Source organism: Peromyscus eremicus, chromosome 16_21 (genome assembly GCF_949786415.1).
Source record: "Peromyscus eremicus chromosome 16_21, PerEre_H2_v1, whole genome shotgun sequence".
In the NCBI taxonomy this organism is placed as follows: Eukaryota; Metazoa; Chordata; class Mammalia; order Rodentia; family Cricetidae; genus Peromyscus; species Peromyscus eremicus.
Window position 1 is genome coordinate 9,429,920 of NC_081432.1, and position 20,025 is coordinate 9,449,944.

At 51.1% G+C, this 20,025-nt stretch overlaps 1 protein-coding gene across 2 annotated transcripts; it reads right to left on the bottom strand.

The window, feature by feature from the left end:
• Window positions 1-2,195: 2,195 nt before the first annotated feature.
• Window positions 2,196-20,025, bottom strand: Pttg1ip (PTTG1 interacting protein). Of its 2 annotated transcripts, XR_009383464.1 has the most exons (7): window positions 19,137-20,025; window positions 13,629-13,681; window positions 10,639-10,747; window positions 7,340-7,511; window positions 6,397-6,443; window positions 3,605-3,826; window positions 2,196-2,405 (listed from the first exon to the last, which is right to left on the bottom strand). XR_009383464.1 is itself a non-coding variant. In XM_059281593.1 (6 exons), the coding sequence occupies exons 1-6, from the start codon at window positions 19,240-19,242 to the stop codon at window positions 3,789-3,791; spliced, it is 525 nt and encodes a 174-aa protein (XP_059137576.1). In that variant the 5' UTR covers window positions 19,243-20,025; the 3' UTR covers window positions 3,581-3,788. The 2 variants fall into 2 exon arrangements, 1 of the variants encoding a protein (XP_059137576.1); XM_059281593.1 differs by lacking the exon at window positions 2,196-2,405 and having other exon boundaries at window positions 3,581-3,826.

The window sequence follows — 20,025 nt, forward strand, 5'->3', positions numbered from 1 at the left end:
GATGGGTGGATGGAAAGCTGCAGAGCCCAAACTATCCTGTCTTTATCATCAGTGCTCTCTGTATCAGCCCTAACAGCTTTGTGACTATTATGGAAAACTTTTGGAAGGGCCGACTTAGAATTCCTCTGGCTTCTACCAGCCCTAAAGGCTAAGAATGGCATTGATAGTATTTGAGAGACTGACGTTACTCAGACAATCCCTTCCATCCATGTTCCTGGGCCATGGTCACACATATTTGACTCAGAATAAACTATCCCTTACTCTCCTTGGAGCATTGACAGATGCACGGCTGTGGCCATCTCCCACCCAGTCAGAGGTGGTGCATTAAAACCAACCATGACCAGCCCCACCTCACTGCTGTTTGCTTAAGTCACATTCTCTGGGTCAGACGCCTGGGTCAGGTGGTAACTTTCTGAGGTAGTTCAAAGGAAGCAGATGCTGGGACAAGGCCTCAGAAGTTGTCTTTGGGGTGGAGAGTCTCTCAGGGTTGAAGTGTGTGGAGCAGGGAGGGGAGGCAGAGAATGTAGAGATGCCAAGAACGGCTGAGAACCTGAGCTAGCGTGCTCAGAGACCCAATGGCTTCTCCCGAGGAAGCCAGGGCAGAGTGCTGGGTGGTTCATACTGGCATGGCTGGTCATTTCTGGTTGTGGGTCTTACCTAGGGTGCACTGTTGACCGGTGCTAAGCAGCCCATTGCTGATTCTCTCCTCTGGCTGCCCGGCTCCCCGTCTCTGTCCATTTTCATCATGTCCTCTCTAGCTGTGGATGACACTGGTGTCTGTGGGAGACCTTTCCCAGAACACAGAGGTGGAGCAAGAGACAACAGCAGCCCTGGATCAAGGCTGTCTGACCTCAGCTGTGGGCCTCCCCTGCCTCCCTGCTTCCGCTTGAGCTCCAAAGGTAGGATCAGAACTCAAAGCTTAAGGCTGACTCTCCTACAAAGTGGAAGACTGCTTGCTCTTTGAGTACCACTTGAGGGACTAAGTAGAGGTTAGAGGTTGACAGACAGGTGAGGTTCTGACACATAGTCAGCTGACAGCATGGCATTGATGTACCCGCCCCCGCCCCAGCATGCTCCCCTCTGTCTGCAAAGGAAATTGCTGAGTAAACCTTTCTTCAACCCAACTACATTACACTATTTTTCCACAAGTGAATCTAAAAAGCCCAAGTTGAGGACGTCCTTGGACTTAAAACAATTCCCAGGTAGCTCCCATGGAACACTTAAAGATTCAACACATCTAATATCTTTGCCAACTGGACCCCCCAGGACTCCCATTGGCTTTCCCACACTCCCCTAGAATTTCCTAGCCTGTCAGCATTTATGGTGAAAATTGCTAATATCATTTGCCCAGAGTAATCTACAAAGGCCTGTGATTCCAGGCCAAGGCTGGGTGAGTGGGCTCCCACCTGCTCAGGACCTGTCCTCACTTCTTGTCTGCAGCCTGGGCAGGGCGCTGTTTGCAGGTCGACACTTGGGAGTGTCCATGGGTATACCTGTCCCAGGGCCTGTGTCTCCTGGAACCAGCAGTCCAGGCGCAGGCCTCAAGAGGGCAGACTTGAACTGCAGCGTGAACCCTGAGCAGAGGCTGCTGACTGCCTCCTTTTGGCGGCAGGTTTCAGGATCATTATGCTCTGGTTCCTGGACTTCCAGGCCAGTGTCCCTTACTCTAGTGTTAACCTGAAAGCAAGGGAGTCAGTTTCCATCCTCAGCCCCATGTGTCTCTTTTTCCTCTACTACAATGGACAACAGGTTCAAGCAGCCAGTGTGAGCTCTGGGACTGAGGACCCTGGGAGCCAACAGCCTGTCACAGGCAGACACAGTGACACCCACACCCCTTATCTATGCTACATGGCCAGCTCCTCTACTTCAGACTCCCGGGCTGAAGAAGCCAGTGCTACATGCCAGGGGAGGGTGCCCAGGTGCCAGTGTCAGTTGGCAGTCATGCAGAGCAACTTCTTCTGACTTCTTTGTACCAAGACAAAAGCAGAAGACTGAGCATGGTGGGGTGGGACTGGACAGGGTGACAATGAGGACCTTTCTACACTGAGGGGGGAGGGAGTGCTGACTACTCCCGGACTGGCCTACTCAGTCCCTGTGGGGCATGGTACCCAGTTCACAGGGCAAGCCCAGCAGCTCGACTTAACTGGAAAGCTCACAGCCCCAGCCCACCCTTAAGACAAAACACAGAGCAAGAATTCAAAGCCATATCCAACCATTTTATTGGAAAGTGGTTAAAAAGTAAGGCACTGGGTGTCACGGTCTCGGCGTAGGTCTGTGGCTGCTCCTGGTGCTGCTCAGAGTTGGGCACAGACCAGGCAGTCCCGAGAGCACCTGCTGCATTTCTACACCGGAGAATTAAATACTCTGCGTTTAGCAGCTGGTCACTCTAACATCAGCTCAGCAACCTAAAAGGTATGATTTATACATGCTACATATTAATACGAAGTTCATCCGGGCCTGTGAGGAGGATTCCTTATCAACAGGCAGTAGAAAGGCAAATCTCAATGGCTGCTATACTTAAGAAATGTTTGACAATGCTTTAAATTACATCAAATGCCTAACAAGGCAGAAAAATAGTAAGACTCCAGAGTGGTAAAGGTCATTCATTCCCTTAGTTTGTGAAAATTGGAGGGGAGAAATGTTAATCCCTGGACAGACCGAGAGTTGAAAGGGTTCCCGAGCTGCTAGGTGAGGTGTCCAGGCATGAGGGAGCCTGTAGTGAGGCTACCTCATCTGCTGGCGGCTGCTTTCCCAGGGGGAATAGCTTTCCTCCTTACCCTGCCATCAAGCTCGTGACACTAGTGACAAGCTTGGATTTCCGGAATCGTGGGGACCCTCGTGTGTCGTGACAAGCTGTGTCAGACACAGGGAGCCAAGCCATGGCTGGAAGCAGGGTGGGAAGTGAGGTGGGTGGGCGTGTCTGCTCAGGCAGTTTTCCGGGTAGGCAGTACAGGGTGGGGTCCTCCTAGCTTCCCCGATGGGCTGGCCAGTGGACAGCTGTTCATCCTTCGTGATGCACACAGGACCGACTGGGCAGCCTGACAGGTAGAGGGGAGATGTCCAAGGGCTGCACAAAAGCCCTTCTGAGGACACGTGACTCCACGCATCACCACAGCTGGAGAAGCTGAGGCAGAAGACTTAGCAATCACAGGAGGGAGGGTCAAACTGAATTCATAACTCAGAATTCCCACGGGGGAAAAGATTCTCAGTCTATTAAAGACAATTGAAAAACGCTATCCAAGAAAAGGCCTGGACCTTTCACGAAAGGTTTTGGTAAGACTGTTTCCTGAGGGACTAAAGACTTCGGGTGACTTTATACACTCCTGTGTTACTAGATATAGCTGGGTACCAGATTGTGGGGACAATGACATGTCATAGAAACAGGCTTGCAGTCACAACACAGCCTTGGGAAAGCAGGGATGGTGGGTCAATTCTTGTCATAACAAAGTAAATATGACTTCATTGTTGCAATGTGACTCTTGCATCAAGGTCATTCAGAGCCAGTCAGGCCTCAGGCTGCCGGCTTTTGTAGTGTGGGGACCGAGTACATTTCCTCCCCCAAAAAAGGTCGTCACCAAGATTAACGTCTCAGGTGATTACATACAGAGATAGAGGGAACAAGAGCAGGATTGTCCTCTCAAGGCCACTCTGGTGCCTGTGCTGAAGCTGGAGGGATGACCCAGGTCATGGGTGGTTGTAGTGGTAAGGTCTCCGCAAGCTATGCTCAGGAGGGCACTCCCAGGAAACTCTGGGACTGCAAGATCTGCCGTAAGTGTACGCCAGCTGCTTTAGAACTTCTCATATGGGTTTTGTTCTTTAAACAGACCTGAGGGAGAAAAAAAAATTAACTTACAACTTCACCCACTCAACTGGAAACAAAACTCACAAAAGCAATGTATGGCCTTGGGTGTTCTGGCTTATACTCGTAATCCTAGAACTGGACTGCTGTGAGTTTGAGGCCAGCCTGGGTTACAGAATAAGAAACTGTCTCAAAGAGAAAAATAAATCAAACCAAAAGGCTGGGCTTGCACACCTTTAATCCCAGCACTCAGGACGCAGAGACAGTGAGTTAGAGGCCAGTCTGTTCTACCAGTGGAGAACAGGCCAACCAGAGTTACACAGTGAGACCTTGTCTCAAAAAACTCCAAACCAAGCAAAGAAAAAGACAAAACAAAACCAAACTGCTCACCCCACTCCTGCAAAACAACCAGCAGCAAAACCAGTTCTCCTCAGCTAAGTTTCACATCAAGATTTAACGAGGCTCCCACATTTCCTGTGTAGACTAGGCTGGCCTCTAACTCTTAAGACATCCATTTGCTTCTGCTTTGCATGCTGGGATGGAGGGTATGTGCTACCATGCCTGGCTTCCAATTGTGGAATTTTTTTTTTTTTTTTTTTTTTTTTTTGGTTTTTTTTCAAGACAGGGTTTCTCTGTGTCATTTTGGAGCCTGTCCTAGAACTCGCTCAGGCTGGCCAGGCTGGCCTCAAACTCAGAGATTCACCTGCCTCTGCCTCTCAAGTGCTGGGACTAAAGGTGTGTGCCACCACCGCCCCGCCCATTTGTGGATTCTTAAACTGCTGGCAGTATCAGGAGACAGTGTAAGGACTGAGCTGGAGGACGTAGGTCCTTAAAGAGTCCTCCTTGTTCCGGCTGCTGTCTCCCCAAACTCCTTCACGGCTGTCATGAGGTGAGCAGCTTTCCTCCACCATGCTCTACCTCACCACAGGACACAGCAGTGGACCCTGGACAGAAACCTGTGACCCTGAGCCAAAACACAGCCCTTCTCCCTAAAGATGTTTAACTCAGACATTTTGGCTCAACACTGGAAAGCTAACACACACAGTGATATAATAATGTTCCCAGTGGGTAAGATCTTGAAGTATCACAAATACACTATCTCCTTATATAAAAAAATGACCCCCAAATTGCTTTTTTTTTTCTTTTTCTTTTTTCTTTTTTGCTTTTTTTTGAGACAGGGTTTCTCTGTGTAGCATTGTACCTTTCCTGGAACTCACTCTGTACCCAGGTAGGCCTCAAACTCACAGATATTAGGAGTTGGTGAGATGGGGTTCAGCAGGTAAAATCCTTTCCACCAAGCCTGACAACCCCAGGACCCACATGGCATCCCCTGACCTCCTCCATATGTGCATAATAGCACATTTATGCATGCGCACACACATATAAATAAATGAAATAATTTTAATGCATATTTTTGGGAAAGACTTTAAAATTTTCTTCATCAGATTTCTCCCATTAAGATAGTGATTTAAGGGGCTGGAGAGATGGCTCAGTGGTTAAGAGCACTGACTGCTCTTCCAGAGGTCCTGAGTTCAATCCCAGCAACCACATGGCTCACAACCATCTGTAATAAGATCTGGCACCCTCTTCTGGCCTGCAGATATACATGCAGACAGAATGCTGTATACATAATAATAAATAAATCTAAAAAGAAAACAAAAAGATAGTGATTTAAGCTGGGCTTTGGTGGCGCACACCTTTAATCCCAGCACTCAGGAGGCAGAGGCAGGCGGATCTCTGTGAGTTCAGGGCCAGCCTGGTCTACAGAGTGAGTTCCAGGACAGCCAGAACTACGCAGAGAAACCCTGTCTTGAAGCCCCCAACCCTATCAAAAAAATTATAGTGGTTCAAGGCCAAAAACGTGGGTTTACAGTTGGAGCCTTCACACAGCCCTAAGGCCCCTTGTCTCGGTGGGTGAGCTGTCAGCCTCTGCAGCACCCACCCCTGCAGCACCCACCCCTGCAGCACCCACCCCGCAGCACCCACCCCTGCAGCACCCACCCCTGCAGCACCCACCCTGCAGCTGTAAAGTCCAGGCAGAAAGCTCTTGTGCCCTTTCTGAGCTTTAAAACCAGCTGGAACCAGCTGGGAGCAGCGACTAACCAGGACCACAAGCAGGGTAGTGTGTGATGCTGGAGCCAGGGTTTCTGACTCACTCCGACTGAACCAAACAGGCTTACACTTGGCACCTATGATCAGGCTGGCTCCTTCACAGTCGCTCCCCAGAGTCTTCTGCAGCCAGAAAGCAGCGAGGGAGGGATGGCATGCCTTTCTCTGACCCCATCAGAGGACAGAGGAAGAGACACAAAGGGCTGCAGAGACAGCCCAGAAAGTCACAGAACCAAGGCTCGTTACACATGCAGGTCCTGCTCTAAGGCAAATGCACCAACAGCTACGAGCGACCCTCCTGAAGTCTTCATTCTTCGTGAGTACCAAAGAAAACGTGTGGCTGAGATTAAAAACCTGCAAAGCCTTCCTCCTCCGAGGCACTCAGTACAGGCTTTGGTGGTGCCCTGGGAACTGCACAGCTGCTGTCTCCAGAAGAAGAGCAGCTGCCCAGATCCCCACCAGTCCAGAGAGACACCTCTCACTCTTACCGTATTTTTTCCTGATTTCATCGTGTCTTGACTTCATCTCCGCTCGCCTAAAAAATACAGAAAAAGCAAGTTGCATCAAATTCTGACAGACAAGCAAGGCCATCGCAAACTCCCAGGCCTTTCACTTCCTGTAGCCAAGGCTAGGAGCTCCTGCAGCACTTTCTACAAGCTTCCCCAAAAGAAGGTGGGGTGACTGTGGCCACTAGGCCACACCTACCAACTGACCAGCAGGGTGACTACAAAGTCTGTCTGCTGAGGCTGCTCTGATGACCCTTCTAGTCTTTTCCATAAACTAATTCTAACCGGACATGGTGGCAACCACCTGTCCCAGCACTCACAAGACTGAGACAGGAGGATGCAGAGTTCAAGGTCAGGCTGGGCTATGGAGTGAGACCCTTCCCCCCCAACAAAAGAAGAAACCAAAAAATGAATTTAAATGTCTTAAATTTAGTGATCTTTTAAAGTTCTTTTGAAGAAAATGCAGATGGGTGAAAGGCTTGCATCAGGTGACCAGGAAAAGGCAACTGTTAACATTTGCTTAGTGGTACCCGACTCAGAGCTGAGAGCATCATCATCACCTGCCTCCAAGCACGAGGCCCCAGCACGCATTCGGAGAATTCAGTGCTCCCGGAACTAGTGGGCACAAGCCAGTGTCTCTAACAGCAGTCAGGTTACTTCATCATTGGGGACTGGGGCTGGAATGGCAGTACCCAAGGCTGGGCCTTGGCCCATACAGGAGCACTGTAGCACAGGCTTGCCCGCCTCCTCTACCAGTGACCACCACGAGCTTCTCTTTTAACTACAGCCAGGAAATGCTGGACAACAAACACATGCTACATTCTCAGAAATGGAGAAAGCATGTGACTCCTAACCCTTGTTGTTTCCCACGGCCTCTCTGCTGCAAACCCAGAGACAAGCTCCTTAGCAACGAGCACAGCCTCACCTCTCCTCCTGCCGCACTCTCCTCTCTTCCTGTTCTCTGATGGCCCGCTCGTCGCTCTTGTCCGGCTTCCGGCTCTTCTTCCGGCGGCAGCAGCAGCAGCAGCATACAGTGATACCCAGGAGCACGGAGCCCCCAAGCACTGACATGGTGATGATCAAGGCCTCGAAGTTCACTGCAAGTCCAGGCACAAAGCTGAAACCTCAGCACCTGTGACCTGCCTCCACCCACAGGGTTCCACTGCCTGTCCCAGGAGCAGCCCTAAACATAGGGCCTGGGCACATGGCTCCTTTCAACCAATGTCTACAACTTACAATTTCTAGATTAACCACAACGAACCAAGGAGACAAGACAGCCCTTTTCCCCCACTTAAGACGGAAAGAAGGAAAGGTGTCACCTCTGTCTGTTCCCAAGACCTCCTGACTCCTTAGTGTTACCTATAGGAGGGGAAGTGCCCTGACCACCAACACATGTACATCCGAGCATTACAGATGCCCTGGTATTTGAAAATGGCTGACCAGTGTCACTCAGTGAGGTGACATGCTGGTACAGCCAACCTTCAGGAACAGATACAAACTGAAAATAAATTTTAAGGTTCTTCTGGACTGGCTCTGCTTCGACTGGGGTAGTAGAAAAGTCTTGACTGGTTTTACTTTTATTTGTCAGTTTTCTGAGACAAGGCTTTTCTGTGTAGTCCTGGCTGTCCTGGAACTCCCTCTGGAGACCAGACCTCGTATTCAGTGGTCTGCCTGCCTCTGCCTTGAGTGTCAGAATTAAAGGTGTGCCCTAGCGCACCCGACCCAACGACTCTGCCTGCTTTTCATGTAAAGATCTTGAAGAGAAATTCAGAACATAGAGCTGTCCAGGTGTCCGCTGCAGTTTCTGCTGGGCCAGGGAGGCACCTGTGCAGCTGGGCAACAGGAGGCCTCAGGGAGGCTGGGGGCCAGCTCCTGGGCTCCCCCAGCCAGCCTCAGTGCAGGAGACTGTACTCAGCTCCCAGACTCCTTTTCGGTTTCAGCCTTGAGCTCTAACCCTGTGTCTACCCACCCCTGCCTAGCCTGAAAGTGCAAAAGGCAGCAACCGGTGTGGTTAGAAAGGAGCCTTCCTCGGCCGCCATCAGTAGGTGGTAGTTTTTGACTATAGAATTCTGTAAGTCAACCTAAAAAATGAGAACATCAGGATAGCTGGATCTAACTAAATCCAATCTCCTCCCACAGCCTCTCTGACAAGCAACTCAAGTCAGTTACAGATGAAGCAGAAATCCTGTCATGATGGAAAAAGTAGTCTGTGAGCACCTGTTAACCCTACAGAGAAACTCAACTGCTACCCACGTGCAAACGTGGTCTGACAGGAATGAGTGACTCCTTGCTCAACGCAAAAGATCAACATGTAAAGACCATTTTTCCGCAAATGAACCTAACACTTCAAAGTCACTACAATGAAAACCCTGAATAAAAATTATAGCCACTTTCCTACAGGAGGAAAACAATGACTCTGAAATTATTTGTAAGGACTGACTGTCCATGGTGCAGGCCTACAATCATGACAAGCCACTGGTACCTATGGTGACACCAGGAGCCTAAGTGAGCTAACCTCAAGTGCCACTCTGCTCAGGGGATTAGGAACCCAGTCCGACAACCCCCTTGATCACAAGAGCAGGCCTAACTGCTTGTATTCCCATGTAGTGGTATCAGTCCCTCAGAAGTAACCAACAGTGTACTCGCTGAGAAGCAGAGGCAGACCTGCTCCCCTGCCAGTACAAGGCTGCTTTCCACAGCCACCAGCCCACTCTGCTGGCAGCACGTGGTGAGCACACATGCACCTCCATCTGTCCTGCGCTGGGGGTGCTGTTTAGCCATCCTGTAACCTGGGTGGGAACAGCATTGCACAGGACAATTACAAGAGCACCCACCACCTGACACAGCTCGGCACCTTCAGTCATCAGAGTCAGACCAACGGCTCCCAATCCTCCACACACCACCCAATCAGTGAAGGTAAAACAAGTAAACGCCCTCTATGCTGAAAGGATCCGGAAATGAACCTAACACTTCAAAGTCACTACAATGAAAACCCTGAATAAAAATTATAGCCACTTTCCTACAGGAGGAAAACAATGACTCTGAAATTATTTGTAAGGACTGACTGTCCATGGTGCAGGCCTACAATCATGACAAGCCACTGGTACCTATGGTGACACCAGGAGCCTAAGTGAGCTAACCTCAAGTGCCAATGCTTGGATGGATGCAAACAGATGAGGTGACGTGGCAGTAAGCCGGGCAAAACAGTTAAGGCTGGGCCATCTTAGTGCAGCCGTGGAGAAGGCAGCACAAAGCAAGACTCCTTCTGTGAAGGCCAGCTCAGGACCTGGGGGGAGGGGACACTTCTAGAAGCTCTGGGATTGTCCTGTGTTCTCTGAGAACCCACAGACACACACTGATGGGAGAGGCCTGAGTGGCAATCAGTGTTCCAAAGCCAACGCCCAGTCCAGGAAAGAGCACGAGCAGGAGACAGTGGTGGTCAGTGCCGAGACCTCAGAGGCGTTCCTGGGTCAGGACAGACAGAGACACACCACACAGACACAGGGTATCAGCCCTCCTTGCTTTCTGGATCCCCTGGGCCTGCTTTTACAACAGCCAAGTTGTTCTGGGGGGAGGCTGACAGATCCTGAGCCTGAGGTCGTCTTTAAATAGATAGCTAAACAAGATGCAAGGGGCAGTGGACCCATGATGCTGACACACGAGGAACCGTCAACAACCCCCTTATCCCCAGTGCTCTGAGAAACATCAGCTCCTTCACCAGGCTGGAGGAGGCCTGTGCAACCCCAAACCTACCACCACAAAACGTAAACAGCTCACCACAGGAAAATGAGTTCCGGGCAGCAAAATACTTAAAAGGCAAGCCGAACCACATAGGGCTAATTTCCACAGACACACACGACAGGTAACTAGCTAACGGGTTGGGGATGACGGGCTCGAGGGAATCCACGCGGGCTCGCGGGCTCCCAGGTAGCACATCATACACAGGAACATAAAAACAGGCTTTTTCAGGAGCCCTTTCCCCCCCCCCCCCCCACGAGGTGGGCTGTGCAGTGCTGTGGCTAATGACTCTCTCCGCGGGAGCCCTCCAGGTCCCTGGCTGCTCGCCAAACAGCAGACCAGCACAGGACACCCTGCTTCTTCCCTTGGGAGTCCCAGCACAGCAACATTCCTGGTAACTTCCTAGTAACTTCTGCTAACTGAGCACAAGGTCCCAGATTCACCCAAACCCACTGCTTTTTCGAGAAGTAAATGAAAACAACTTACCCCAGCACACGCCCCAGCGAGCAGAACTCAATTTACAAAGAGAAGCAGGGGGCAAGATTTTTCTCACTGGGTAGTCCAAGCATGCCTTGTTCTCGTTACACCACAGACACTGAAAGAGACCAGCATCAGGAGACCTTCAACAGACTGGGGCAAGACCACCTCCTTGTCTTCAATGCCACCCATGCCACCATCTCTCTAAGATGGATGGATCTAAGCTATGCATCCTCCAAATCCTCCTACTCATCCTTGTTATCCTTTGGTCAATGTCCAACATGGTGGCTGGCATCCCTGTCCACCCCACAGAGCCACACAGACCTGATAGCTGCCCTGCTCTTGGAGACTTTGAGGTCTGCTTATTTTCTCTAGAGCCCTCTTCCTCAAGCCTGAGAATGGTTCCCTCACATTCTCAAGGAGGCCTGCCCTGAAACCAACCACCCAAGCCCCCATTCCCTGACCAACAACACGGCTTGCTTCCTCCCACAGCATGCCTCCTCACACTGTGCAGCAAGTCGGGTAACTGTGGCCTTCACTGAGCACCAGAGCCATAGGACAGGGAAACCTGAGCATTCAGCAGGCAGGTGCTCCTGAGGTATTTGCTGAGCAGATGATGGGACTCAGGGGAGGCACTACTGTAGGAGGTCCTGTGCCTCCATCTTTCTACTGCACTAAGTGTCTGGTTTTGAAGGATGATGCAACCAAGGATGAGAGCAGGAGACCCTCCAGGGGGCTCTTGTCTAAGCCCCTCAGATGTCGGGTGGGAATGGAAGTGAGAAGACAGTACTGTCACACCAACACACGTCAGAACTCAGAGCAGGACCCACCATCCCCACCCCACAGTGCTAGACAGGGCTGAGGACGACCAGCGTACAGCACAGCTGACCTAGGAAGGTGTCCTTGGGAAGACTACACACATCACAGGGGAAAAGAATTCTGCTGTCCAGAGCACGGACCCTGCCAGAGCCAACCAAGAGGACACCTTTCTGATCACACCTCTTCCGAGTGAGCATCTCACTGGACCTTCAACAAGATTAAAGACCAGGTTTGGGTCTCAATTTGGAGTAACATCTATTTCAGGAACATTTAAACATGTGCTGGGCTACGGCACAATGTCCACTGTGTATTCACAGTGGCTCCTGGCACCGTGTGGCTAACAGCAGCAGAGTCCTGCAGATCCTGCTACTGAGAACATCTTCCACCCCAGGGGTCCTGTCCTGCATCATCTCTGGCTACTCTTCCACTTTAAAAAGGGCTCAAGTCACAAGGTCTAACCTTCCGAGCTCCAATGAGAACACAGCACTCGCAATGTGTGTTGTTCTAGTCTTTTTAACTAAGTAAGGGGCCCATGAACAACTCAGCAGCCTCTCTCTAACCCACTGGTCCTCTGAAGGCCTACAGGGGTCTATCTCTTCCCAGAACCCTGTCTCCAAGCAGGCTGGTTGGGCCTGGGCTGGCCTTCTCCACCTTACCTTACTGAAGCCTTGCCGTCTGGGTTCAGAGCAGGGTCAGGCCTCAGGCTCTACCTGACTAGACCAACCCACTGTGACCTGGGCAGGTCCCTCTCTGGACTCTGTCCTCACCACACACAACCCAGGGTAATGAGGCTCTAAGGCTAGTACAACAAAAAGCTATTTTTATGGCTGAAATAACCTCCTAGAGGAAAAACTAGAACCTAGAAAGAGTCAAGAATCACTCGCCCCTGGGGTAGTAGATTTGGAACTACCAATGTGAGTACTGAGGAAGGAGCAGCTGCTCATTTTTAGTCAGCAGATCCTACTGCCCAGTGGAGTCTCCCCAAGTGACAAGACATGTCTCAGATCAGCACTGCTGTCACTTTAAAAAGCTGTTGCCTTTTTTTTTCCATAATACTTTTATTGGTTATTTGGGTACTGCTGCTTTCTAAGATGCTCCTATTGTCCTGTGGAGGAAGCCAAGAGGAAACACCTCCCTGACCTGTGTTGTCCTTAACCCACTGTCAGGGAGGGACACGCAACTGCACAGCCCTAGGGTGCCATGAAGCCCCCTGGAGTCCCCGGGGGAAGCCTCTGAAGACTGTTTTCTGATCAGCTGCTGCTCCACTTCCGTTCCTCCCTGAAGGTTCCCAAGATAAGGTGCACAGCACTGGGCTACACATGCCCAAGCAGACTCCTCAGCCTCCAGGAGCAGCCTCCAGGAGCAGCATCCAGGAGCAGCATCCAGGCCCGCCAAAGAGCAGGCCACCACACTGGAGAAGCTGAGCATCCTCACAGGATACCTAGAGATCTCTGCTGTGAAGCTATTTTCCCACTGCTGGTCCGCTTCTCCCAGGCGGGCAGATGAATGTCTGTTCCATCAACACCCAGGATGAGCCATCAGAAGGCACCTTCATGAGTCCTAGACCCACTTCCTAGAGTGGAAGATTAGGGACCTTTGCTCCAGAATAGCAGCCGCCTTGACTCGAGGGCACACAGGAATTAAAGAAGGGGACAAAGGGTAAACAAGCTGGCTGGGTTTTCCCAGGGGACCACATGGCCGAGAGCTCTCTCACGACCATAGGAGATGACCCCACAGCACTACACACACGAAGGAAGAGAATGCTGGCATTCTTGAGTGTGCCTTCAAGCCCTGTACCTGTCTATCAAGTACCCGCCATTGTATATATAAGTTGTCATCCCAGCCCCCAACTGGTCTTGAAGGTTGGATGACCCTCTAGAGAAGACCTAGTCAGCGGCAAGCAGCCCTAGTCACCTAATGCCGACATATTAGATGTTGTCCAACTGTCCCAAGCAGCTCAGGAAAGGTATATCCTCCACACTGCCTACCCAAGTCATGGATACTGGCTGTGCTAGATGGAGCCTGTGCCTTTCACGAGAAGACTTCAGATGCCTGAGAAGCTGGAATGGTATTTAACAACCATCAGGTAAAGCACCTAACAATTCCCAAATGACAGAGTGCTTCAAACACACACACGCCGCCCTGGACTTGAGGGCATGGGTCTGAACCACATTACTTACCGAGACATTCCTGAGGCACTCTTCACAGGATCTGTTTGTGTACAGAGAACAACCTGCCAGGAGAGACAAAGGTATCACTGAAGGGTAGAGAGGACATTGGTGCTGGGAACCTCTGCCAGGGATGATCAAGACTCTGCTGGCACTGGCCTGCTTCAAGGCACCCAACTTATTCCTGCTGCAAGCAAGACACCAGAAAAGCCATTCCACAGCTCTACCTGCAGGGAACCTTCTGGGAAGGAAGATTCCAAACACAACAAGCCGTGTTTTACAGTTCTCCTCTCCAGGTGAACCATAAAACTGTGCAACCACTAACCTGCCGAGACCTACTGCCATCGGCACGCTCTTGTGAGCAGGAGACCACAGCCATAAGGTGACATGCCAGAGGCAAAGCCAAGCTTGCAAACTTACCTCTAGAGCTCAAGATCCCGCGGCAAGCTTCCCCAGACCCAAGAAGCCAGGTGGTGTCAGCCTGCTCTAATCATGCAGAGCACCTGGGACACCTGCCAGCACCCACAGCACTGTTTGCAGGAAAGGGTCAAAGTCTATACAGCTATCAGCCTTGACCTCCAACAAATCAAATGCACAGAAGGAGCATATAAATCAAGTACTTCTCATGCTATCCAACTTGGGCCCACTACTTCTCCCCACCATCCCTTAAAACAAGCACACTTTGAAAAGAGCACTGCACTCAGCCAGGCAGCGGGGGTGCATGCCTTTAATCCCAACACTCAGGAGGCAGAGCCAGGTGGATCTCTGTGAGTTCAAGGCCAGCCTGATCTACAGAGTGAGTTCCAGGACAGGCACGAAAGCTACACAGAGAAACCTTGTCTGGGGGGAGGGGGAGAGATTCAAATTAAAGGAGGTTGCCAGGGAAATGCTAATTAAAACTGCAAGGAAATGCATGCAGAAGAAAGGCCGAACTTATAGAGATGACCAGGGACACACAGCAACAAGAATGCACATTTGGAGCTGGCTCAGCCATTTTTAGAAATGGCCACTCCTACGGCTAGCAAGCGAATTAGAGGTGGTATCTTATTCAAGACATCAGAAGACACACCCACAGAAAGTCCTGTGCAGGCACGCTCACCGCAACTCTATCCACAATGACCCAACTGGAAACAGCCCAGAGGTTCACTTCTAGAAGGATGGACAGATAGGCTGGAGTATCTACACTGGAGAGCAACTTCAAGGCACAAAGAAAAGGAAAATAAATGAAAGTGAGCAACACAATGTAGGCTGAAAGAAGCCTTATACCAAAGATCACCTTGCCAAGCCAAGCAGTCCTACACAATAGGCACTCACCCACCGAGAGTGAGAACAAGTGCTTCCCGGGCCACACTAGAGGGGAGATGTTTGGCTCACCAGCTTGCTGGGTGCAGTCTGCATCTACAGTAGCCGGGTTACATGAGGAAACTTATGCAGAGGTACATTTAAGCTTTCTTATTTCACAGAAGGAAAAACTTATCTCAAAAGAAAAACTGGTGTGGAGCATACATGTAAACCCAGCCCTTGAAGGTTGAGGTCTGGGGTTCCAGAGTTCCAGGTTAGCCTGGGTTACACAGAGATTCTGCCTTGAAAAGACGGAAGGAAACCAAGACAATACTTGGGCTCTGGTGGTCTGCCACTGACCTAGAGGTACACTCAAGAAAGGCTGCACCTAGGTGAATAACAGCACAGGTCTATCAGCAAAACACAGTGATAAAATTAAGTGGTGGGGCACAAGCACACACGGCAGGGTGGCTCCTGGGCTCCTACTCTGCTCCTTGCCTCCCCCCTTGGGGCCGACCTGAGGGGCAGCCAGATGCACACTTGATCCCAGCTCTGTCTATCCACAAAGACTAGAAAAGGCAAGACCAAGGGGGGGTGTAGTGGCGCACGCCTTTAGTCTCAGCACTCAGGAGGCAGAGGCAGGCAGATCTCTATGAGTTCGAGGCCAGCCTGGTCTACATAGTGAGTTCCAAGGCAGCCAGGGCTACATACTTGAGACTGTCTTGAAGGAAAAAAGAAAAACCAAACTCAGCCGGGCAGTGGTGGCGCACACTTTTAATCCCAGTACTCGGAGGCAGAGGCAGGCGGATCTTTGTGAGTTTGAGGCCAGCCTGGTCTACAGAGCAAGATCCAGGAAAGGCGCAAAGCTACACAGAGAAACCCTGTCTTGAAAAACTAAAAAAAAAAAAAAAAAAAAAAAACAACCAAACTCAGGTCCTCTAAAGACTGGTTTTCTGAAGACAAAGATGGACTGAGGAGCTTAGAGGAGACTGAGGAGATTAGAAATGTAAATTGAAACAACTTAAAATGACTCTAGGTTTCAGAGGTCGCGAACAGAGAAGGACCTCACTAGGCAAATTGGTAAATCTGTGTGTGGAATGTGTAGTAAACCAAGCAGTTGAGTTCCATTTTAACACCCCAGCTTGGCAACTATGTTCTACCTGAGCAGAGAACATCCTCACTCTTAGGGGGGATTGCTTCTGAAGAATGCAGGGGTACAAGCCACCACAACAATTTACTCCCATGATTTGGTCAGATTAGCAACAAGCTGTATGATTATAATGTGCAATAAACATGTTTAAATTACCAGATAATTTACGGTAAGACACTAGCAAGCAGAGAGAGGGACGGAGTGGGAGAGTAAGCATGAAGTCACTTAGGAGAGCTGTACCATCCAGGAGCTCACTGTACCGCCCACCCCTCAGCTCTCCTACACCCGGGTGCACTGAGATCTTTCTCATTAAGGCGACAGCTGAGGGTGTGTCAAACACACCCACTCTCCAGTTCTTTTTCAAAGTCATCCACAAGAAAGGATGGCCTTGCTTCCTATCAGCCAACACTGAGGCCCCAGTAATGACGAGGTCCGGATCACTGTCACAGGATATTTTGGTAACTCCACTTTCGAGAACTGAAAGAACTGAGCTCCAAGAAACACATCATGAGTTCTGGCCACCCTGGGCCTCTCCATTACTAGGAAATCTAAGTCCCCAAGGGCCAGCCCTCCTCCTCCTCCTCCTCCTCCTCCTCCTCCTCCTCCTCCTCCTCCTCCTCCTCCACAGGCCAACTACAGGGTGGATCTTGTATACCAGAAAGCATGAATGGCAGGCATCCTGGCTGAAGTAACTCCCAGACTCATGTGGCAAAGCGGAAACACTGACAGCTTGCTGCCCTACAGCTCACATTTCTGGGAGGCCACACAGTATCTCTTACCCCATCACAGGACACAGCCAACCACATGTTGGAGATAAGTCCTTGCGGTTCCTCAGTGCTGACTGTGAACATCCTGACTCGGAGGCATTATGAATTAAGAGTTCAGTTTAGGTGCTATTTACTTATTTTTCAAGAACTTTCAGACTCGTTCACTTTAATAATTAAATGGAAAGATAATAAATAGTGACTCATTCCTGAGTGGGTCCCTGACGTTTCAGGTGAGTCAACTAAGGCATTCAGGACAAAAGGACACACCTACATTCAGGAAGGGGGTGACTAAAAACAAAGGAAACAAATTATTTACCATAAATCTATGCTACAGCAGGCCTCAGATGCCATCTTCTGTGCCCTGAGAAGAATAAACTTGGAAAGGCTTGGTGCCCACTCTGGTGACAGAACTCGGAGAGCACCTCTGTCATGTCAGGGGAGTTACACTTAGACAAAGTAGTCCTGGCCACCTCACTGTTGTTCAAGGAGAAACGAGAGGAGGAGGAGCAGGGCACCCCAGAAGGCATGTATATAGTAGCATTCAGTACAGTTCACGAAGGCAGTTTCCTCAGGGAGAGAGGGAGAGGGGATGCAGATTCCTCTGCAGACTGAGTTGGAAGGACGCACCACCCGGGGACCTGCACTGGCCACCACTGTGCCTGGGTATTCCTGTGGAGGATGACAACTTCAGTTCTTTTAGGGACTGTTTGTTCCAAGATGGAGCTCTGATAGTGACCCCACACACCATTGGTGAGGGTCCAAAAGCCCTACCAAAGTGTCCTCACTATTACGAATTTCACTCTAAGGATCTTTAATCCATTACAGGTTTGATGTCAACCCACCAATGAAGCACACAAAAATACTAAAAAGGTGAGTGTGGCCAGGCATGGTGGTCCACACCTTTAATCGCAACACTTGGGAGGCACTAGCAGGCAAATACTTGTGAGTTCAAGACCAGCCTGGTCTACATAGTGAGACCCTGTCTCAAACAATGCCGGTGCTAGCGCCCGCCTTTAATCTCAGCACTTGGGAGGCAGAGGCAAGCGGACCTTTGTGAGTTCGGTCGGGGCCAGCCTGGTCTACAGAGAGAGTTCCAGGACAGCCAGGTCTGTTGTCAGAGAAATCCTGTCTCCAAAACCAAAACAAACAAACAAAAACAAAAAACAAACCCCCAAACAACAACAATAAAACGATGAGTTTGGGCTCACTGTGATGTATTCTTTAAATTTCTGCAGTATCCTTGTAAAGACAAATTGTTTTAAACATTAGTCATCTTCCTATAGAATGTCCAGTAGGCCAGGCGGTGGTGGCACACATCTTTAATCCCAGCACTGCGGAGGCAGAGCCAGGCTGATCTCTGTGAGTTTGAGGTCAGCCTGGTCTACAGAGCTAGATCCAGAACAGGAACCAAAACTACATGGAGAAATCCTGTCTCAGAAACAACAACAACAACAAAAAGATGTCAAGTACTAGAAATCTCACACCTAGAACACGTTCTGTGGCAAGAGGTGGAGGATGTGGGTGCTCCCCTCACTAGAGCATTCTACCAATGGAGCAGACACCCCTGAGGGTAGGGGCCTTGTGCCTCCACAGGCTCTCTCTCTCCAGCATTCTGCCTGCTGTAAAGTCCTCACTGGGGAATCTGGCCCCAAGTCGCCATTCTGGCGAGGGTCAGCTCCTTTAGTCACACTTTCCAAGATAGCTGAGGTGCAGCAGTCACAGACCCTAGGCACAGCTGAGAGCAGATAAGAAACTTAAACAGAGCTGCGACAACACGCAACAAGGTCACAAAGAGAAAACATATCGTGCCAGGCTAGAATGTAAAGACACCTTGAGAAAGCCTGAGAAAAATACATGGTTGAGAAAAATACTCTCCCTCTAGCTGGGGCCCCATCAACACTCGCTGCAAAGGTCAGGAGGCTGACCCAGCCAACTCTCTCAGCTTCAGACCTTGACACAACTTGCCAGCTCCCCGATTTCCCCCAAAAGAAACAATGATGGGCTAGAGTCAGGCATTTGGCGAGACCTCAGCTCCTCAAAGAGGCGGGCTCCAGCACCGGATACAGGCAGGAATGCAGATGCCCGCCGAGTTGGAAGCCCCATCAGACGGCTGCTAAGCAGGTGCCGAAGCATCGGTTCCGACTCGGCCTTTCTTTTGTGCCTTAGGGCACGACGTAGCTCCAGTAGTAGCTGAGGCGCCCGCAGCTCCAAGAGAGGGCGTGAGCACAGAGGACGCCAAGCCCCAGGGCTGGGCTCCGCCCTGGATCCGACCCAGCCGCCCTCCTGCCCGACCCCCAGGCTCCCTGGGCCCCCGGGCCTTACCCACTCCCGGAGGCTCCTGCCCAGAGGCTACGGGCAGAAGCAGCAGCAGCGCGGCGCCGAGGAGCATCACCCAGCGCGGCGTCAGCCCGAGAGCAGCAGACGCCATGGTGCGTCGGTGGCGTCCGCGGCCAGCACCTCCGAAGACTCAACTTGGACGCTGACCGAGCTTGTTTGCACAGCTACGGCGGAGGAACCGTAGACGAGCCCAAGGGGCGGGGCCTACGAGTGCGCAGCCGCAGGCTCCGGCTCGCTCCGCCCCCTCGCCCTAAGCCCGCCTCCTGGCGCCGCGGAGGCTTAGCACGCCTGCGCACTGGCGGAGCTGCCGCGAGGGAGGTATAACGGGAGCGTCGGACCAGCACGCGTGCTCAGTAGACTCCAAGACCGGGCTGTTCTTTGCTAGCTAGGGCGCTTGCGTAGCAAAGGGGCTGTTGGACTCTGATGTAGGTTCTGAGGCTCAGCTGCTCGGCTCCACACAGGTCCGTTGGGGACAGTAAAAGACCTGGGGCGCCAAGTGGGACCGCCGAGGTGCTCTGAGGATGACCGCAAAGCGGCGTGGACTGAGCCGGTGTCCTCAAGTGCAGCCAAGTTCCTTTGACTAGGGCCGCTGGCAGCAGCGATCGTGGGGTGGCTCCTGCTCTGTAGCCACCTACCCTCGGCAACCTGCCCCGCCCTCAAGTAGGGCCTCTAACAGTCCTGTGGGTTCTCTCCCAGAGCCGCGTATGTGTCCACAGGGCAGGTTTTGAGGGTTGGTTCACTTAGGTACGTTAAAACGGCATCCAAGCTGTCTCGAACTTGTTGTGGAAAGGTGTTTTAAATCCCTGAGAGAGTGCTGAGGATGTACCTTACTTAGATGGTAGGATTGCTTGCCTAGCAACCGGTGCACACGGCT

Coding starts and splice junctions, on each gene's coding strand:
- Pttg1ip (XM_059281593.1), bottom strand. CDS start 19,242: ATGGCGTCTGCTGCTCTCGGGCTGACGCCGCGCTGGGTGATGCTCCTC. Junction 6,444..7,339: donor AGAGTGCGGCAGGAGGAGAG/GTGAGGCTGTGC, acceptor TGTATTTTTTAG/GCGAGCGGAGATGAAGTCAA. Junction 3,827..6,396: donor TGAAATCAGGAAAAAATACG/GTAAGAGTGAGA, acceptor TTTCTCCCTCAG/GTCTGTTTAAAGAACAAAAC.